Source organism: Euleptes europaea, chromosome 21 (assembly GCF_029931775.1).
Source record: "Euleptes europaea isolate rEulEur1 chromosome 21, rEulEur1.hap1, whole genome shotgun sequence".
In the NCBI taxonomy this organism is placed as follows: domain Eukaryota; kingdom Metazoa; phylum Chordata; class Lepidosauria; order Squamata; family Sphaerodactylidae; genus Euleptes; species Euleptes europaea.
In genome coordinates this window covers 5,932,348-5,948,647 of record NC_079332.1, presented here as the reverse complement: position 1 = coordinate 5,948,647, position 16,300 = coordinate 5,932,348, and the positions used below count along the sequence as shown (strand labels likewise).

The 16,300-nt window shown below is 48.7% G+C and overlaps 2 protein-coding genes across 4 annotated transcripts; one reads left to right on the top strand and one right to left on the bottom strand.

Annotated features, from left to right (window-relative positions):
- The first annotated feature begins 1,459 nt into the window (after positions 1-1,459).
- On the top strand, positions 1,460-7,803 carry ATP5MF (ATP synthase membrane subunit f). Of its 3 annotated transcripts, none has more exons than XM_056866464.1 (4): positions 1,460-1,493; positions 5,891-5,998; positions 6,771-6,887; positions 7,746-7,803. In XM_056866464.1, exons 1-4 carry the CDS (start codon positions 1,460-1,462, stop codon positions 7,772-7,774), a joined length of 288 nt encoding a protein of 95 aa, XP_056722442.1. In that variant the 3' UTR covers positions 7,775-7,803. The 3 variants fall into 3 exon arrangements, with proteins under 3 accessions (XP_056722442.1, XP_056722444.1, XP_056722443.1); XM_056866465.1 differs by lacking the exon at positions 1,460-1,493 and adding an exon at positions 4,966-4,981; XM_056866466.1 differs by lacking the exon at positions 6,771-6,887 and having other exon boundaries at positions 7,746-7,795.
- A 1,734-nt stretch (positions 7,804-9,537) lies between these two features.
- On the bottom strand, positions 9,538-15,471 carry CPSF4 (cleavage and polyadenylation specific factor 4). The gene is made up of 8 exons (XM_056866460.1): positions 15,366-15,471; positions 13,811-13,861; positions 13,126-13,278; positions 12,325-12,420; positions 11,947-12,040; positions 10,999-11,071; positions 10,061-10,231; positions 9,538-9,616 (listed from the first exon to the last, which is right to left on the bottom strand). Exons 1-8 carry the CDS (start codon positions 15,466-15,468, stop codon positions 9,548-9,550), a joined length of 810 nt encoding a protein of 269 aa, XP_056722438.1. The 5' UTR covers positions 15,469-15,471; the 3' UTR covers positions 9,538-9,547.
- Positions 15,472-16,300: the final 829 nt, after the last annotated feature.

The window sequence follows — 16,300 nt, the reverse complement described above, 5'->3', positions numbered from 1 at the left end:
TGTGCCCCCCCCGATCTGATTTGATTAAGTGCAATGATAATTTAAACATAATTCCACCACCCTCTTGACATTTATTAGCTGTTTACCTTGCACACAAACGCCAAAGATAGGCAGGTTGTCTCGAAAGAGGTAAAACAATTAGATACGGGGACATTCGCCCTGGAAAGAAATGTCACCATCGCTAATCTCACAGCCAGAAGCTAGCAATCCTCAGGTTACTGTTTTCCTTTGGCCCAAACCCATGAGCTGCCCACAGCCACAAATATGTAACTGAGAACCTTTGGTCTCACCCACATACACACACACACACTGATGCTCTTCTATGTTTGAAAAATAAAATCACATGTACCAGATACACACACCACCCATAGAGCAGAAGCAACACAAAGAAGGAAAAATAGATGACTTGGATACTAGGATGCTATACTGTGTAGGGTTGCCAGGTCCCTCTTTGCAACCGGTGGGAGATGTTTAGGGTGGAGCCTGAGGAGGGTGGGGTTTGGGGAAGGGAGGGACTTCAATGCCATAGAATCCAATTGCCAAAGCAGCAATTTACTCCAGGTGAACTCTATTGGCTGGAGATCAGTTGTAATAGCAGGAGATCTCCAGCTAGTACCTGGAGATTGGCAACCCTAATAGTGTGAGAGGTCTGCAGATACTGCAGATAATAAAAAAAAGTAAAGGTAAAGGTCCCCTGTGCAAGCACCGGGTCATTCCTGACCCATGGGGTGAATTCACATCTCGACATTTACTAGGCAGACTTTGTTGACGAGGTGGTTTGCCAGTGCCTTCCCCAGTCATCTTCCCTTTACCCCCAGCAAGCTGCGTCCTCATTTTACTGACCTCGGAAGGATGGAAGGCTGAGTCAACCTTGAGCCAGCTACCTGAAACCGACTTCCGTCGTGATCGAACTCAGGTCGTGAGCAGAGCTTGGACTGCAGTACTGCAGCTGACCACTCTGCGCCACGGGGCTCCTTCAGTTAGGGATGCTCAGACTCTAGGGATGCTCAAACTCTAGGGTTGCCAAGTCCCATCACCTGCCACCCATCACCTACCACCTGATCCTTTTAGCTGGAGATGCCAAGGACTGAACTCGTGTCCTTCTGCTAAGAGGTCAATTGCAAAAGTTGTGGCTTCCCTAATGGTCCCCTCCCTAGATGCTCAAGGTCCTCTGCAAATTCCAGATGCTCGGAGTAGCCACGAGCCATCAGCAGCCATTTCTCCGGTGACAGCGTGGGAGTTCGCCATCCTTGGGGAGAGGGCCACTTAACACCGAATCTCAGGCAGGGACAGTCAAGTGGGATCGCAAGAACTTCCAAAGCCATATTGAATCCCTCCCTTGTACCCTTTCCTTTCCCATGCCTTAGAGTCGCCAACCTCCACGCAGGGGCTGATCTCCAGGCTACCGAGATCAGTTCCCCTGGAGAAAACGTAAAACAGTGCGCTCCCTACCCAAAGCATGTCTTCCTTGGGTTCCACCCCCACATCCCCAGGCATTTCCCAACCTGGAGTTGGCAACCCTATCTTTGATGGACACAGCAAAGCTGAATACAAAGCAAATGGAGGGGAAGAAATGTTGGAGTGAGCCAATATGAACCAGAGCTCTGTTTCAATAACCGACAAATAGTTAATGCAACAAACGCAATGTGCATTGTGTAACTGTAGAAAATAAATTACATACCGGATGCACGAAGACTCAAAATATGCTTTCTAAGACCAGAGCAAACTGTCCGGTATGTTTTTCTTCTCCGTTCTCAAGTCAGTCACGCTTCCTTCAAAGACCTCAGGGTGGACGATTCTTGTTTTACCTTCACGACAACCCTGTGAAGAAGAACAGTTGGTTTTTATATGCCAGCTTTCGCTACCTTTTAAGGCGAATCAGACCAGTTTACAGTCCCCTTCCCTTCCTCTCCCCACAACAGACACCTTGTGAGGTAGGTGGGGCTTAAAGCGTTCGGAGAGAACTGACTGGCCCAAGGTCACCCAGCAGGCTTCGTGGGGAGGAATGGGGAAACCAACCCGGTTCTCCAGATTAGAGTTCACCACTCTTAACCACTACACCATGCTGCCTCTCTGTGAGGTAGGAAAGAGGGAGCAGCCAGATCTTTCTAGTCATGACAGTCTCCCCCAAACCAGTCCAATGCTCTGAGATGGGTGGCTTCCTGTCATTCTAGTAGGGTTGCCAACCTCCAGGTACTATAAATGAAAACACCTATGCCAGAATTAATTCAATTGGAGAAAATGGTGGCACGGAGGCTCAAGAAATGTAAACCACACTGGAATGTAACAAATAAATTATAATAATCTGAAGGCATTAAACTCATGCCAATCACTGAGAAACATAAACATCATAAGCATCAGAACGTGTGGCTAGTTGTTGGTGGACGTTTCAAAAGGCTTTCTTCAGCTCCAAAAAACAACTTAAGGCAACTGTAATGCTTTTAAATCCAATTGGGAGTAAGCGCGTTGTCCGTTGACCGTCAGCTAAAGTAAATGCGTCTATTTGGAATTCAAGTACGCATGTAATTTCATGAGAGCGGTGAAATTACATGCGCACTTGAATTCCAAATAGACGCATTTACTTTAGCTGACGGTCAACGGACAACGCGCTTACTTCCAACGTGCACCAACGACTAGCCACACGTTCTCCCACCCTACCACTTCCTTGGACCTTGCTTTTGACTCGTGGACAATTATTTGTTTTCTATTCTCCCGGGCGGGAGACCCCCGACCTGGGTTTCTCCTTATGGGGTATTGCTTTGTTATGATGCATCTGCTCTCTTGATGCTTATGATGCTCATGTTTCTCAGTGATTGGCATGAGTTTAATGCCTTCAGATTATTATAATTTATTTGTTACATTCCAGTGTGGTTTGCATTTCTCGAGCCTCCGAACCCTCAGGTACTAGCTGGAGATCTCCTGCTATTACAACTGATCTCCAGCCCCTCCCCAAACTCCACCCTCCTCAGACAAAAGGAGTTGCTATGGGGAGTGCATGTGCTCCACCTATAGCTAATATTTATATGATTTATTTTGAACACAATTTCATTATTTCTCCAAACAATCCCTTTAACAATTCAACATTTCTGTACAAAAGATTTATTGATGACATCCTAATAGCAACAAGAGACATGGAAAGCTTCTCAGCATTTAAAGAATGGATTAATATCCAAGACGACAATATTCGTCTTACTGGAGAAGCCAATACATTACAAATTCCATTTCTAGACACAATAATATATAAGAAACATAATGGCTCCCTTAATGTCAAGCCATACAGGAAGCCCATTGATAGAAATTCCCTACTACACTACAATTCCTTTCATCCCCTCCATTTGAAACGCAACCTCCCGTATGGCCAATTCCTTCGTTTAAAGAGGGATGCCACAGAATTACATGAATACAACAAGGCAGCAAACCAACTGGTGAAGGACCTAACTGTAAGACAGTATCCACAAACAGTTATAAGAACATTGGTTCTTGTAGGTTATCCGGGCTGTGTGACCGTGGTCTTGGTATTTTCTTTCCTGACGTTTCGCCAGCAGCTGTGGCAGGCATCTTCAGAGGAGTAACACTGAAGGACAGTGTCTCAGTGTCAAGTGTGTAGGAAGAGTAATATATAGTCAGAAAGGGGTTGAGTTTGAGCTGAATCATTGTCCTGCAAAAAAGTAACAAAGGTAATGTGCTAACCATTATAAGAACAGCTTTGAACAGAGCAAATAACAAACCCCGAGGAGAGCTATTACAAGACACTTCACAATCTCAAGAATTTAAACTTTCAGACATTAGTAATTACAAGCTGTTTATGATTTATCCCGCCAAATAGTGCACAGACAACGATTATATAATTGTACGTTAACTATATGCCTAAATTGAACCAAGACAGACTTTGAATGCTTGTTTTTCCCCCTTCTATTTTGTATTTGCTAACTAACTGTATAGCAGGCTAACCGTTATTTGCCAGTACCTGGAGGTTGGCAACCCCAACAGGCCGGGCTGCCAAGGAGCCAAAATACAGACCGGCAGCCCATTAATATAAACACAACTCCCCTTTCCAGTAATCAGCATAAGAAATATTCGAATACCTAGAATTATTAATATGTACTTTTTGTAATAATAATAATAATTAAAAAAGGCTGGGGTCTTTCTGAGGGAAGCTGCAGGCCCTCCAACCACTCTGGGGAGATGGCGCCTTCCCCCCCCCCATATATATGAATACCCCACTCTTTAGCCCCCCCTAGTGGACTAGTGTAGAAGGTACACAAGGAAGAAAGCAATGGGAAATAGGGGAAACGGGTCGGGTTTTTGCAAGCCGAGACTGCCCTCTGCTGGCCAGTCTGAAATGGTGCTCGCGAGCCGGCGGGCTCGCCCGACAGGTCCTTGGACCTAGAGGCACAGGGGGTTGAATTGGGGCCCCTCTGCGTGCACAGCGCATGCTCCGCCGCCGATTGCTCCGAAAGCATCCCTTTGCAACTGGACTTCCCTGCAGGGACGGGCTCGGCCCGGCCGCCCCCAAAACGTTTATCACTGCAGCCGGTGTTTTATTTGTTTTGGACGAGGAGAGGCCGCTTCTTCGGCTGCGCCTTCAAAAATGGACGTTTTGTTCCAAAATAAGGCTCAACGCATCGAAATGGACGGGCATAGGCTGGAGTGACCCCCTTTATGATTGCACAGTCAGTCGGTCTTAAAAAAAACAACCACCCCAGACTCGTGCCCCTGTCGCTTTAAATTCCCATTCCCTCTCGACTCAGCCTCGCCCCTAAGCCGCCCTTCTTCCCGTGAGCCTCTGGGCGCGGCCTCCTTTTTTTCCCTTTTCTTTCCCAGAGCCCCTCACGCGTTCCTGGCAGCGGCAAAAAGGGCGACTCAGGACGCCCTCCTTCCCGTGAGCCTCTGGGCGCGGCCTCCGCTTTTCCCCCCTTTTCTTTCCTTTCCCAGAGCCCCTCGCGCGTTCCTGGCCGCGGCAAGATGGCGGACCGGCTCGGTAAGCGGCTGTTGGCTTGAAGGGAGCCTTCAAGGTCACCCGGCTGCGCGGCGGCCCGGTTCGGCGAGGGGGGGGAATCCGCTCGTGCCCACCCCCCGCCCCAGTCCTCGGGCCTGCCTCGGTCCCTGGGGGTGTCCCGGGAGGGGGGGGGGACTCCGAATAACGAGACCCTTCTTTTGTGTGTGTGTGTGCGCGCGCGCAGCCTTTCTGCGCATGCGCATATCTGCCGCCCAGGTCTCTTTCACGCGACAGGCGGAAATCCAGCCGGCTCGTGCTGATGCACGCCTTTAAAATGATGCGCTTGCCTACCCATCCAGTCTGCAAGTACTTGAAGGGCTGTCGTGTACAGGAGGGTGCCGAGTGGTTTTCTGTTTGCCCCAGAAGGTCGGACCAGAACCAACGGGTAGAAGTTAAATCCAAAGAGTTTCCGTCTAGATATCAGGAAGGATTTTCTAACAGTCAAAGCGCAGGCTTCCTCGGGAGGTGGTGAAGCTCTCCTTCCCTGGAGGTTTTTAAGCCGAGGCTAGATGGCCATCTGTCAGCAATGCTGATTCGATAACCTTAAGCAGATGGGAGGGAGGGCATCTTGGCCATCTTCTGGGCATGGAGTAGGGGTCACTTGGGGTTTGTGGTGGGGAGGAGGTAGTTGTGAATTTCCTGCATTGTGCAGGGGGTTGGACTAGATGACCTTGGTGGTCCCTTCCAACTCTGTGATTCTATATGTACACATGGCTGTATTTATCTGGGGAGAGATTTATTATCCTGCTTTTCTCCCCAAACTGGCAGTCAGCATTCTCCCCTCCTCCATTTTAACCTCTCAACAGCCGTGCGAGGGGTTGGACTAGATGACCCTGGCGGTCCCTTCCAACTATGTGATTCTATGAACTCTCCTTGTGTTCTCTCTTCTAGTTCCTGTTAAAGACTTGAGGCTCCTGGATGTCAAACTGGGTCAGCTGCCGGCATGGCTGGCGTCGTGCGATTACAGCCCCGCGGGGATTGTTAAAGCTTACCAACGAGGTGAGTTGTAGGCAGAAGCCTGCTCTGGAGGGGTGCATCCCTAGTGGTAGAAGCTGCACCTGAGGATAGTGGAAGGCTTGTTGGTTCAGTTGACTATGGATTACTAGTCCTAGCTTTATTTTTGACAGTCTTGTGCTTTGGGGCTTGGGGATAACACAGTATGATCCAGTGCCCCCCGTACTCAGTCCTCTCATTGAACTGCCCAGCAAAATTGTATAAGATTGAGTGCCAAGTTTGTCTTTAAATCATGCCGCTACAACCCCGAGTTCGGTGGAACTGGCGAGCAAAGGGGCATGTAAGATTACAACCTCGAACAAATTCTGTATCTCATTATTGACCGAAAAAAACTCAAGTCCAGTACCACCTTTAAAGACCAGCAAAAAATGTCCAGAGTATAAAGTTTTGTGAGTAAAACCTCACTTTAGTCAGATTAGGATTATCGGGAGAGGCAGAAACTACTTGAGAATCAGTAAACTTGCAGGCCCACTGGTACGTGAACTCTACCCTTGGGCTGGGATTGGGAACTGCAATTAGTGTTGGCTCTTCAAGGTTGCGGGAAGGGGACCTTCCCTACCCCTGCTGAATTCCTTGGTGCTGGAGGCATGAGAACCAGCCTGCGTCCTTCTGCATGGAGTTTGCTTTACGGCAGAATTGGCCACCTCTGAGTGGTTCTCGACTCCCACCCCTTGCTGTTAAGGTGGCGCCATCAATATCCGTAGGCCAAGAAAGCAACTTTTTGAAGCTGAGTTTTTTTTCCTCCCCCCCCCTTTAGGTACCAATCGATTTTACAATAAGTACATTAATGTGAAGAAAGGTGGCATCGGGGGTATTGCCATACTCCTTACAAGCTACGTGGTGATCAGCTATATCTGGAGCTACGACCATATTAGTGAGTAAAATCTTATATGTCTGAAAGTCTGCTTTAAAAAAAAAAACGCATTCTGAGAAGGTGGAGAATTTTTCACATCTGAGTGTAAGAGCCTGCTAGTGTGCATCTTGGGGTCTTAAATCCAACAACCTTTTAGAGGATAGAGTAGAGCTTGAAATGTTTGGAAGAGGCAGGGCAAGTTGATTACTTCCAAAGGATCGGGCAAGAGCATTCCAGTTGATCCTGGCAGGGCAGGCAGAGAGAGCAGTATTGGGAAACAAGACAGGGCTCCTAGGAAATCTTGTAAACAGGAGGTCCACAGTACCTCTGAACTGGCCTGGCCTGCTCGTTTCCTAGAAGCATCTGTCAGGGCTGCTGGCCTAAATAAGCCTTTTACCTAATCCACCAGGCCTGACATTAGGTGTTAGGAATTTCCAGTTACTCGCATCAGGGCAAGCTTACTGTTTCTTGCCTGAGAGCCAGCGTGGTATAGTGGTTAAGAGCAGTGGACTGATCTGTAGAACCAGGTTTGATTCCCCACTCCTCCACGTGAGCGGCGGAGGCTGATCTGGAATTGTTTCCCCACTCCTACACACGAAGTCAGCTGGGTGACCTTGGGCTAGTCACTCTCAGCCCCACCTACCTCACAGGTTGTCTGTTCTGGGGAGGGGAAGGTGATTGTAAGCTGGTTTGAGTCTCTCTTAAGTGGGAGAGAAAGTCAGCATATAAAAGCCAACTCTTCTTGAGCTAGCAAAGTTAATTGGCATTGGTTCCTGCTTAGTATTGTACTCAGCTAAAGAAAAAGTCATCCTTTTTTTGTCCCCCTTACTGGGTGAACACAATAAACCCAAAGCAAACTGACTTGTTTTAATCGTTCAGAGCATGACCGCTGGAGGAAGTATCACTGAGACTGAATGCACCAGAACAATACAGGCCGTCCTGACTGGCAGTGGGAAGAGAAGAGATCCCGTCTATTGAGGCTCCTAGTCCTTAAAAGCTGAATTCTTTTCCTGAATGAGCAGTGTATGGTGACCAATAATAAAACATTTCTTTGAGAGGATTTTTTGTGTTGGCAGATCGCACAGCATTTATTTATAGAAACGGACAATGTGATGCAGGAGTAGTTGAAAAGAATGCATGGACGGCCCTGAACCGGGTATAAAGTATCGTATTAACCCCTGACGTTTCCTCCGATTGGGAGGAAATTGACATCCAACTCTAATTTAAAATAAGTGCTGTGTTTTGTAAAGGGTGGAAGACTGGTTGCCCTTGGAAGGTCCGTAGCCATCAACGGCTGGCGTACAGATCCATAGGGCCCCAATTGAACTGCACAGTGCTCCAACTCACAGCTGTTCATAAGGACAAACATGAGGGCCTCTCTCCCAAAAGGGTAGTTGGAAGCCCCCACTGGGTTCCCTCCTCACGCAAGGGATAGTGCGCTGGCCATACAGGACGCACAGATCAGCAGCCGACACTTTCCAGCATCTGTGCCAAGCGCAAGCCTTGATACTGGGTTGTCCATTCCAGACCTAATAGCTCCTGGTAAGTAAAGTGTGTTAACTGGCATACTGTCACTTCTTGAAATCAGCTGCTGTTTTATTTTCAGTACAAAAACTATCCTTGAATATATTGATTGCTTGCTGAAGAGTTGCTACGTTCTCCACAGATGACAACATAGGCTTTTGGGGGTGGGGGAGTCTTTAATCAACTAAGAAACACGTGTGTTCCAGTTGTATTCTTCCTAGGCACATTTTTCCCCCTCCAAAAAGTCATTTTTTTCCAGAAATCAAAATACTCCCAACTTTTTTCAAATGCTACATCCATTTAAAAAAGAAACAAAAATAAATGATGCTTTGAAGGTAGTTAGCTGCTGAGGGATAAGGCTTGAGTTAGAGCAGCGCAGTCTTCTGACTCAGCTTCGAAGAAGTCTACCTGAGGGAGTCCACTGGCAGAGTTTTGGGTATGGGGATGTTCGGCTAACAAACGCTTAGTCAAGGCCTACAAGAGCCAAAGGGTTTAAGTAACGCTAGTTTCTTTATACAGGTGTGTTTCTAGCACCTGTCCACCGGGGCCCAGAACTTTTCAAGCTCCTTTGCTCTTCACCTTGAGGCTGTTTTTTGACCTAGCCATTTACTGAGGGCAAGCTGTATGCGCAGGCTCATGGCATGTGCTGCTCCCGCTCTGTGATCAACTGCCAGAACACCACAGAAGCTCCTGCAGAGAGCTATGCCAATCCTCATCCCCCACAGGTACGCATCCAAATGCAGAGAATACAGACGTGTGATGCTTCCTTCCACGTGGTGCAGAGCACAGACTAGCCCTTTAGCACTGTCTTCAGTGTTCAGGGACTGCTTGAACAACCGAGGACTTCGAGCACAAAAGAAAAAGTATCCATTCTGAATGCAATTTGAGGTGCGTGTATTTTTTTCCCCTCCCCGCCCGTCAGTCCCACTTCCCCAATGGGTTGCATCTCAGTTAAGGCAGAATCCACTCAAGTTCTAATTTTAAAAAGGTTAAAACAAATGAGGAAGTTACAAAAGTGTTGCACATCAGGAGTCCCCGGCGGGGCAGCTCTTCTGGCACAGGTGCTTAAAAAAAACAGATCAACGCTTCGAATTGGTGGCATCATTCCGCTCCCCTTTTTTCTTTCCAGTGAAGTTGTCTCCGGTACGGTTGCTGGCTCACTGTCCACTGAGAAAAGCCAAGTGTCCCTTTGTGCACCGATTGGCATAATGTCCTTTTTCACCACACTCGAGGAAGGAGGGGGGGGGGAAGAAAAGACATGAAGCTATTTAAATGCACAACATCCTGGGCGGAAACGGCAGCCACCTCAGAGATAAAGAGAGCAGGATTTCTTCCTTATGAAATCCTGATTCAGGAGTTTCTATCCCTTACGGTTCAGACATCTGAATATGCGAGTCATTTCCACAAACGGGCTCTTTGCAGGAGTGAGGGCAAGTTTATGACTTTCAACACTGCTTTCAGCCCGTCCCAGCTGCCTCCTTGCCAGTTCCTACATTCTTACGTTCCCACATCCCAGAGTTCAACATCCCATTCAAAACGCAAGCTGTTTCCCCAATTCCTTGCACCTGAACAGAGGCATGAAAATGACATACAGCCGTGAATGGGGCTATTACGTTTGCAAGGTTCTCCAAATCAAAACACCCCCACGCACCGTTGTGCCTTCGACTTACCTTGTAGCAAGTGACCTGCTCCAGTGGCCGGGGGCCCCTGTTGCCGACACTGTTGTTTTGGGACTGCATGACGCCGATGACCTGTGGGGTCCTCTGTTGGTTGGGAGAAGAGTTCTGACTCGTCAACTGGATCAGGGAGGACGACCTCTGCAATGGCGGGTTGTTATTTTGCTGCAGGCGGGAAAAAGAACAGCCCACATCAGTCTTTTCGAGGCACCTCTGTGGGCTAGGCTAAGCATTACATGCCCAACAATAAAAGAGCCCTGTGCAAGAACCCAGGCCTTCCCAATACATCTCTTGTCACTCAGGCCTAGGGTGCTGGAACAGCCACGCAACTGCTGGGTGGTTTAAGCTCATGCCCTTCAAAGTATATTCTAGCCAGCGTGTAGTAGTTAACAGCGAGTATGCCAATAAAGGTTGTCTGTCTGGTTAACAGCGGTGGCTAGGAGCGGTAGACTCTGGAGAACCAGGTTTGATTCCCCACTCCTCCACGTGAGCGGCGGTCGCTACTCTGGTGAACCGGGTTGGTTTTCCCACTCCTACATGTGAAGCCAGTTGGTTGACCTTGGGCTAGTCACAGTTCTTTTGGAGCTCTCTCAGCCCCCCCCCCCAGGGTGTGTTTTGGGGAGGGGAAGGCGATTGTAAGCTGGTTTGATTTTTCGTTAAACAGCAGAGAAAGTCGGCATATAAAAACCAACTCTTCTTCTTCTGCAAGTTATGCCACCATGTCCGATCAGTCCCACCCCTCCATGACCCTCAGGGCAAACATGGCCTTGTGGATCATTTCTCCCCCTCCTTCATTTATAGGCTGTGACATCATCTCAAGGAATAGATATAATGTGATTCCTCTATGCCACCCGCATGCCATCCGACAGCCACAGAGAATTCCCAGAAGCACCTTCATCGCTCGCTGGAGATGTGAGCGAGAAGCTGCATACCTTTTGCTGCGGTTGCGGCGGCTGAGGCAGGGGCGGCTGTTCTGTGGTTCCCATGGGGAGCTCAAATCGAGGGCTGGTTTGAAAGAAGAAAGGAAAAAGGACATCAGGGAAGAGGCAAAGGCAGAGCTGAATCTTGAGGAACTGGCTGGAATCCGTTCCACAAAGTCATCCAAAAAGCGATCTCCATCATGCCGCAGCCCCATCTCTGTCCTAGAGGCACATGCGCCCTGATCAGTCTCCACAACAGAACAAGAGATGCTTTTGATGCCCAGAGACCTTCACTCTAGGGGACCCCCTCTTTCCTGTACAGTATAAATCTCCTTTTCTGTTCCCCCCACCACACACACACACTTCTCTTCACAGGTAATATGTCTCAGTTTATTTTATAGGTTTATTATCCCTCTATGTAGGCAGCCAATGTAGGGAAGTGTTTTTTATATATATTTTTATTTACTGCGCTGCATTTCCATTTGGTAATTGTCATTACTGTTCCACCTTATTAATAAGGTCATTATTGCTCCACCTTATTGCAGATTGATTTGGTCTCTCTGTTTGCAAAAGAAAAACCCCATTTGTTTAGGAGTCTTTCCCCCCCTCGTTTTTCCAAGTGTTGGTTTGAATCTGGACCTTGGTATATGCAGGCCAGCAATCCCAAATATATAGGCGCCGAAAATGTGTTAGTTTCGCGCATGCAGGCGGACGCCATTGCCTGGTACAGCCCTGACACATGTATACTGATTTGGATCGCAGGGGAAATAGCTTGAGGTTATTCATGTAAGAACACGTTGCACAAAACATGTTAAAGTTGAAGGTCAAATGTGGGATCGCTGCCAAGCTAAAAAATGCTTTTCTATCCACAAGGAGTGCTATGTGGCATAGTGACTGACCCATGTCAGATTCAAGGGGGGAAAGCGGAAGACCAGGGAGACAGTCCAGGAATATACTCACTGCATGAATTTGCAAGCTGGCCCCTCCGGACAGAACCCCACCAGATAATTCACACAAATAACACGCCGGGTGTGTCTGTGCCGGCAGAGGGGGCCTGCAACACAGAACATCAGGGTCATGTTTCTGATATAGAATACTTGCCCCACCCCCAACTGCAAGGCCTCCTTGGGCTTTTGAACCTTTGAGCAGGCCCAGACTACTGGTCCCAACCAAGAATGCAAGGAACTTTTCTGAATTTAAGCCAGATCTCCAGCAGGCAAACCAGACCTCTGGCTCCAGCCCTCCCACGCCACAAGAGGCTGCTGCTCTGACATTTTTTCTCACAAGGCAGTAAGTAAGTTGAGGTTACTTGCAAAGGTAAGGGAAATGCATACGTACCATGCTTACAAAAGCCTCGGTCATACCAAGGGCAGTCCTTGATCTTGGACTCGGGGTCAATATGCAAGAACGGGCATTCTTTGTTGCTGCATTCCCCTGCAATAGGCAATCGCGCACTTCACTGACCAAAGTTGAAGGGGAGGGGGAGAACTCTCCATGAGGAACAAACCCCTCCCTCCCAAGAAAGCTAAACAGTATTAGGAATCTCTTGGATAAGTTTTCTTTATCTCAGGAGGATGCGCTGCTTTTCCTGCCTGCTCGCAAAGCGGTGAAAATGAACAGGCTAAGCCTGGCCATTTTGGCGTTCTCCATCCGAGTAAGTAAGTAGCCCAGTTAAGTATGAAGAGGGCGCTGGGTAATTGTATTAAAACCTTGTTTTGCATCTCTAAACCTCCAGCACAAAGCTGGTTATGTACTGTTCCTTTAGCGAGGGAACAAAGCCTTCTGGAGCCCTTCTGTGTGGTGGAGGAAACAATGAGCGCTGGGGCTAGGGCACTGGGCTACCAATCAGGGAGTCAAATCTCATCCCTGCCTTAGAAAAGTCAGCCTCAGCCCAAATCTGTGACGAGGAGCTAATAATTCCACAGTGTACTGAGCTGCTTATAAACGGTTCTGAATGCTAAGGCTCAAGACATGACTGAGGGCACAGCGCAATCCCAAGCATATCTGCTCAGAAGGAAATAAACCCTTTGTCCAACTGGGCTTATACCCACATATCTATGCACAGGGTAACTAGCCCAACGTCTCCCTTCCACAGAGAAGCCACAGTGACAGACAGATGGATAGCACAGTTCCTCTTACCAAATTTTGAGTAGAAGTAGCACTCTGGCATCTTGGTCATGTCGTACTCATGCAAGAATTCGCACTGGTCTCCCTTCTTGCACAGCCCCCGTAGCCAGTGCTTGCAAACCACAGTCTTTTCACCACTTATGTGCCGGAACGGACACATTCCTCCTAGAGTCGATGAAGAGCGGGGAGATACCGTTGCGCAGGTGTTCACAACTTAACAGGGGAAGGACGGTGTGCCAACGAATGGCTTCCCACCCACCTTTTCCAAGCATAGTCAAGTTTATTAATACGGTCGACTGACCAATCACGTGCCAACACATCAAAATTTCCAGACACAATAGCTTTGCACCGCAGAATCACAGACTGCCCGAACATATAAAGGTATATGGTCAACAAAAGCAACCCCTGGTTAAAATTATCACATTAAAATTGATAAAACTGTAAAATATTCTAGCAGTCATTCTGTAATAAAGCTCTGCGTATTTTAATAGCAACAGCGCAGAACTTGGCAGTTTGGAGCATAAGCTGAGGGTCTTCTCCTAATAGGAGCTTCTTTGCCAAAAGCTCAACTGAACTCGTCAGGGAATTTACCAAGTAGGGGGGAAATAATCTTTGATCTGACTTCGTGGTAGAATGGGCAACATATCAGTGCACGTTTGATGATTCCTAGCATAGAATATATGTAACTGAAGCATACCTTTCCCACAGGCAGACTTCAAAAAAAATTCACAGACAGCAGCTCCCGATTCTGTGGAGAAAAGCAGACACACAATGAAGTACCATACATTCCACTGCTCTATTGGTTTAAGTGTAGAAGTTCCATGATTCTTAATTAGTTACACAGTTCAGTGTGGCCTGGTCTGCAATTCCTCACTCAGACAGAGGCTTCCTGTGCCCTTGCAGATCTTTCCAAAACCAAGTCCACACAGAAGTCTCAACAGGACAAAAAATGAGCATTGGCAGTCCATTTTATCAGGGACACAGTGAGAAATCCAAGAAAGCTTTCCCCAACTTTCTCTCTTTTACTCAATCAGCCTGACCAATAGCCCTTTCTAACTTGAAAGCATACATGCTGCAAGAACACAAGGTGGGCCCTGAAGATTTCTGATCTTTGGGGTGTTTTTTTAAACCTCTGTTGTACAATAACACGGGGACACATAAGGAGACAGCAGCAAAGCCTGGCATTCCTCGGGAGCCTTGCCCACATCTGAGGTTACTGGATAAGTAGCACAGTCAATCAGTTTGCAAGATCTGATCAAGGCTGTTCACAATAGGACTTTTTGGAGATTGTTAATTAATGCGTGTGTATAAAGCGCTGTCAAGTTGCAAAATGAGAGCAGTGGCTTCCTTGATTGAGTCCTTCTCATGCTGGGTCTTCCACTTTTCCTAGGGTTATCGACTTTAAGGTTGCCATAAGTCGGAAGTGACTTGACAGCGCTTAACACACACACAGCACTGCCCGGGAGGCTTATTAAGTTGCATGGGCAATTCTCCTCAGCAAAAGGTATTATTCATACAGAGTTAGGAAGACCAGACGCACGGTTACTTCTCTCTCTTTCCAACCCATACTTGAAGAAGGGAGCTTTGACTCTCAAAAGCTCATGTGTGTGTGTGTGTGTTAAGTACCGTCAAGTCGCTTCCAACTCATGGCGACCCTATGAATGAAAGTACTCCAAAATGTCCTGTCTTTGACAGCCTTGCTCAGGTCTTGCAAATTGAGGGCTGTGGCTTCCTTTATAGAGTCAATCCATCTCTTGTTGGGTCTTCCTCTTTTCCTGCTGCCCTCAGCTTTTCCTAGCATGACTGTCTTTTCCAGTGGGTAGCCGTGTTAGCCTGTCTGCAGTAGTAGAAAAGGTATCTGAAGAAGTGAGCTGTGGCTCACGAAAGCCCCTACCCTACCAGAAAATATTTTTGTTAGTCTTTAAGGTGCTACTGGACTCTTGCTGTTTTCCAGTGACTCGTCGTGACCAAAATACGACAAAAGCTCATGCCCACCCCACAATCAGGCTCCAGTTAACTCTTTACTATCCCTTTTCACTACAGCTTCACTCCAAATGGTAAAGACAAGGCGCTTTTGTGTTAGGCTGATTTCTGAGACGTGGTATGGATGCGTTGACTTATCTTGGACACAGAAACCTCACTGCCCCGTTTCCCCACCCCCTCCCCCCGTTTCATTCTGTACCCTAAAAAGCCAATTAAAATGTTTTTTTTTAAAGTGGGGGGGGGGCTTGAGGACTAGCGCCTCCACGTACTGTCCATGCCCGGGAAGGGGAGCGGCTGCGCCCCGAGCTGTTGCTCCACCGCGATCTCCAGCTCGAACTTGATGTGGTCCACGCTGGCGATGAGCTCCTGCATGGCGGCGGCCCCAAGCGAGACGGAGGAAGGGAAGAAAACGCCGTCGTCGTCCCCACCCCGGCGAGGAAACTGAGGGAAACGGCCGCCCGCCGACGCCGCGGAGGATGCTGGGCCACGGCGCGGCGTGATGACGTGCCCGCCTCGACCAATAGGAAGAAGCCTCCTCTCTGAGGGCGGAGGAGCCTCCTCTCTGAGGGAGGAGGATGCTGGGATGAGCCGCCCGCCTCGACCAATAAGAAGAAGCCTTCTGTCTGAGGGCGGAGGATGCTGGGACGACCCGCCCGCCTCGACCAATAAGAAGAAGCCTCCTCTCTGAGTGCGGAGGAGCCTCCTCTCTGAGGGAGGAGGATGCTGAGATGAGCCGCCCGCCTCGACCAATAAGAAGAAGCGTTCTGTCTGAGGGCGGAGGATGCTGGGACGACCCGCCCGCCTCGACCAATAAGAAGAAGCTTTCTGTCTGAGGGCGGAGGATGTTGCGACGACCCGCCCGCCTCGACCAATAAGAAGAAGCCTTCTGTCTGAGGGCGGAGGATGCTGGGACGACCCGCCCGCCTGGACCAATAAGAAGAAGCCTCCTCTCTCTGAGGGCGGAGGATGCTGGGACGACCCGCCCGCCTCGACCAATAAGAAGACGCTTCCTCTCTGAGGGCGGTGGCGGCGTTGCCAGCGCCGTCCTTTCCCGTCAGCCAATGAGGGCGCGGCTCCGCCCCCTCCGTGCGTTTGTGCGACGCTGTCCGCGCGCGGTCGTGTGAGCGCGCCTGCACGGGTAGCGTCCCGGGACGGCTGATTCCGGGGTGGTCACAGGTCAGCTGCTTTTTTGGCGTGCAGAACC

What these genes read in the sequence shown, in the direction of transcription:
- ATP5MF (XM_056866464.1), top strand. Translation starts at nt 1,460, where the DNA reads ATGTCTTCCTTGGGTTCCACCCCCACATCCCCAG. An exon ending in TTCCACCCCCACATCCCCAG is followed by an intron (nt 1,494 to 5,890) that starts GCATTTCCCAAC and finishes TCTCTCTTCTAG; the next exon opens with TTCCTGTTAAAGACTTGAGG. An exon ending in TGTTAAAGCTTACCAACGAG is followed by an intron (nt 5,999 to 6,770) that starts GTGAGTTGTAGG and finishes CCCCCCCTTTAG; the next exon opens with GTACCAATCGATTTTACAAT.
- CPSF4 (XM_056866460.1), bottom strand. Translation starts at nt 15,468, where the DNA reads ATGCAGGAGCTCATCGCCAGCGTGGACCACATCAAGTTCGAGCTGGAG. An exon ending in CCGAGGCTTTTGTAAGCATG is followed by an intron (nt 12,041 to 12,324) that starts GTACGTATGCAT and finishes TCTGTGTTGCAG; the next exon opens with GCCCCCTCTGCCGGCACAGA. An exon ending in CGCCGCAACCGCAGCAAAAG is followed by an intron (nt 10,232 to 10,998) that starts GTATGCAGCTTC and finishes TCCCGCCTGCAG; the next exon opens with CAAAATAACAACCCGCCATT.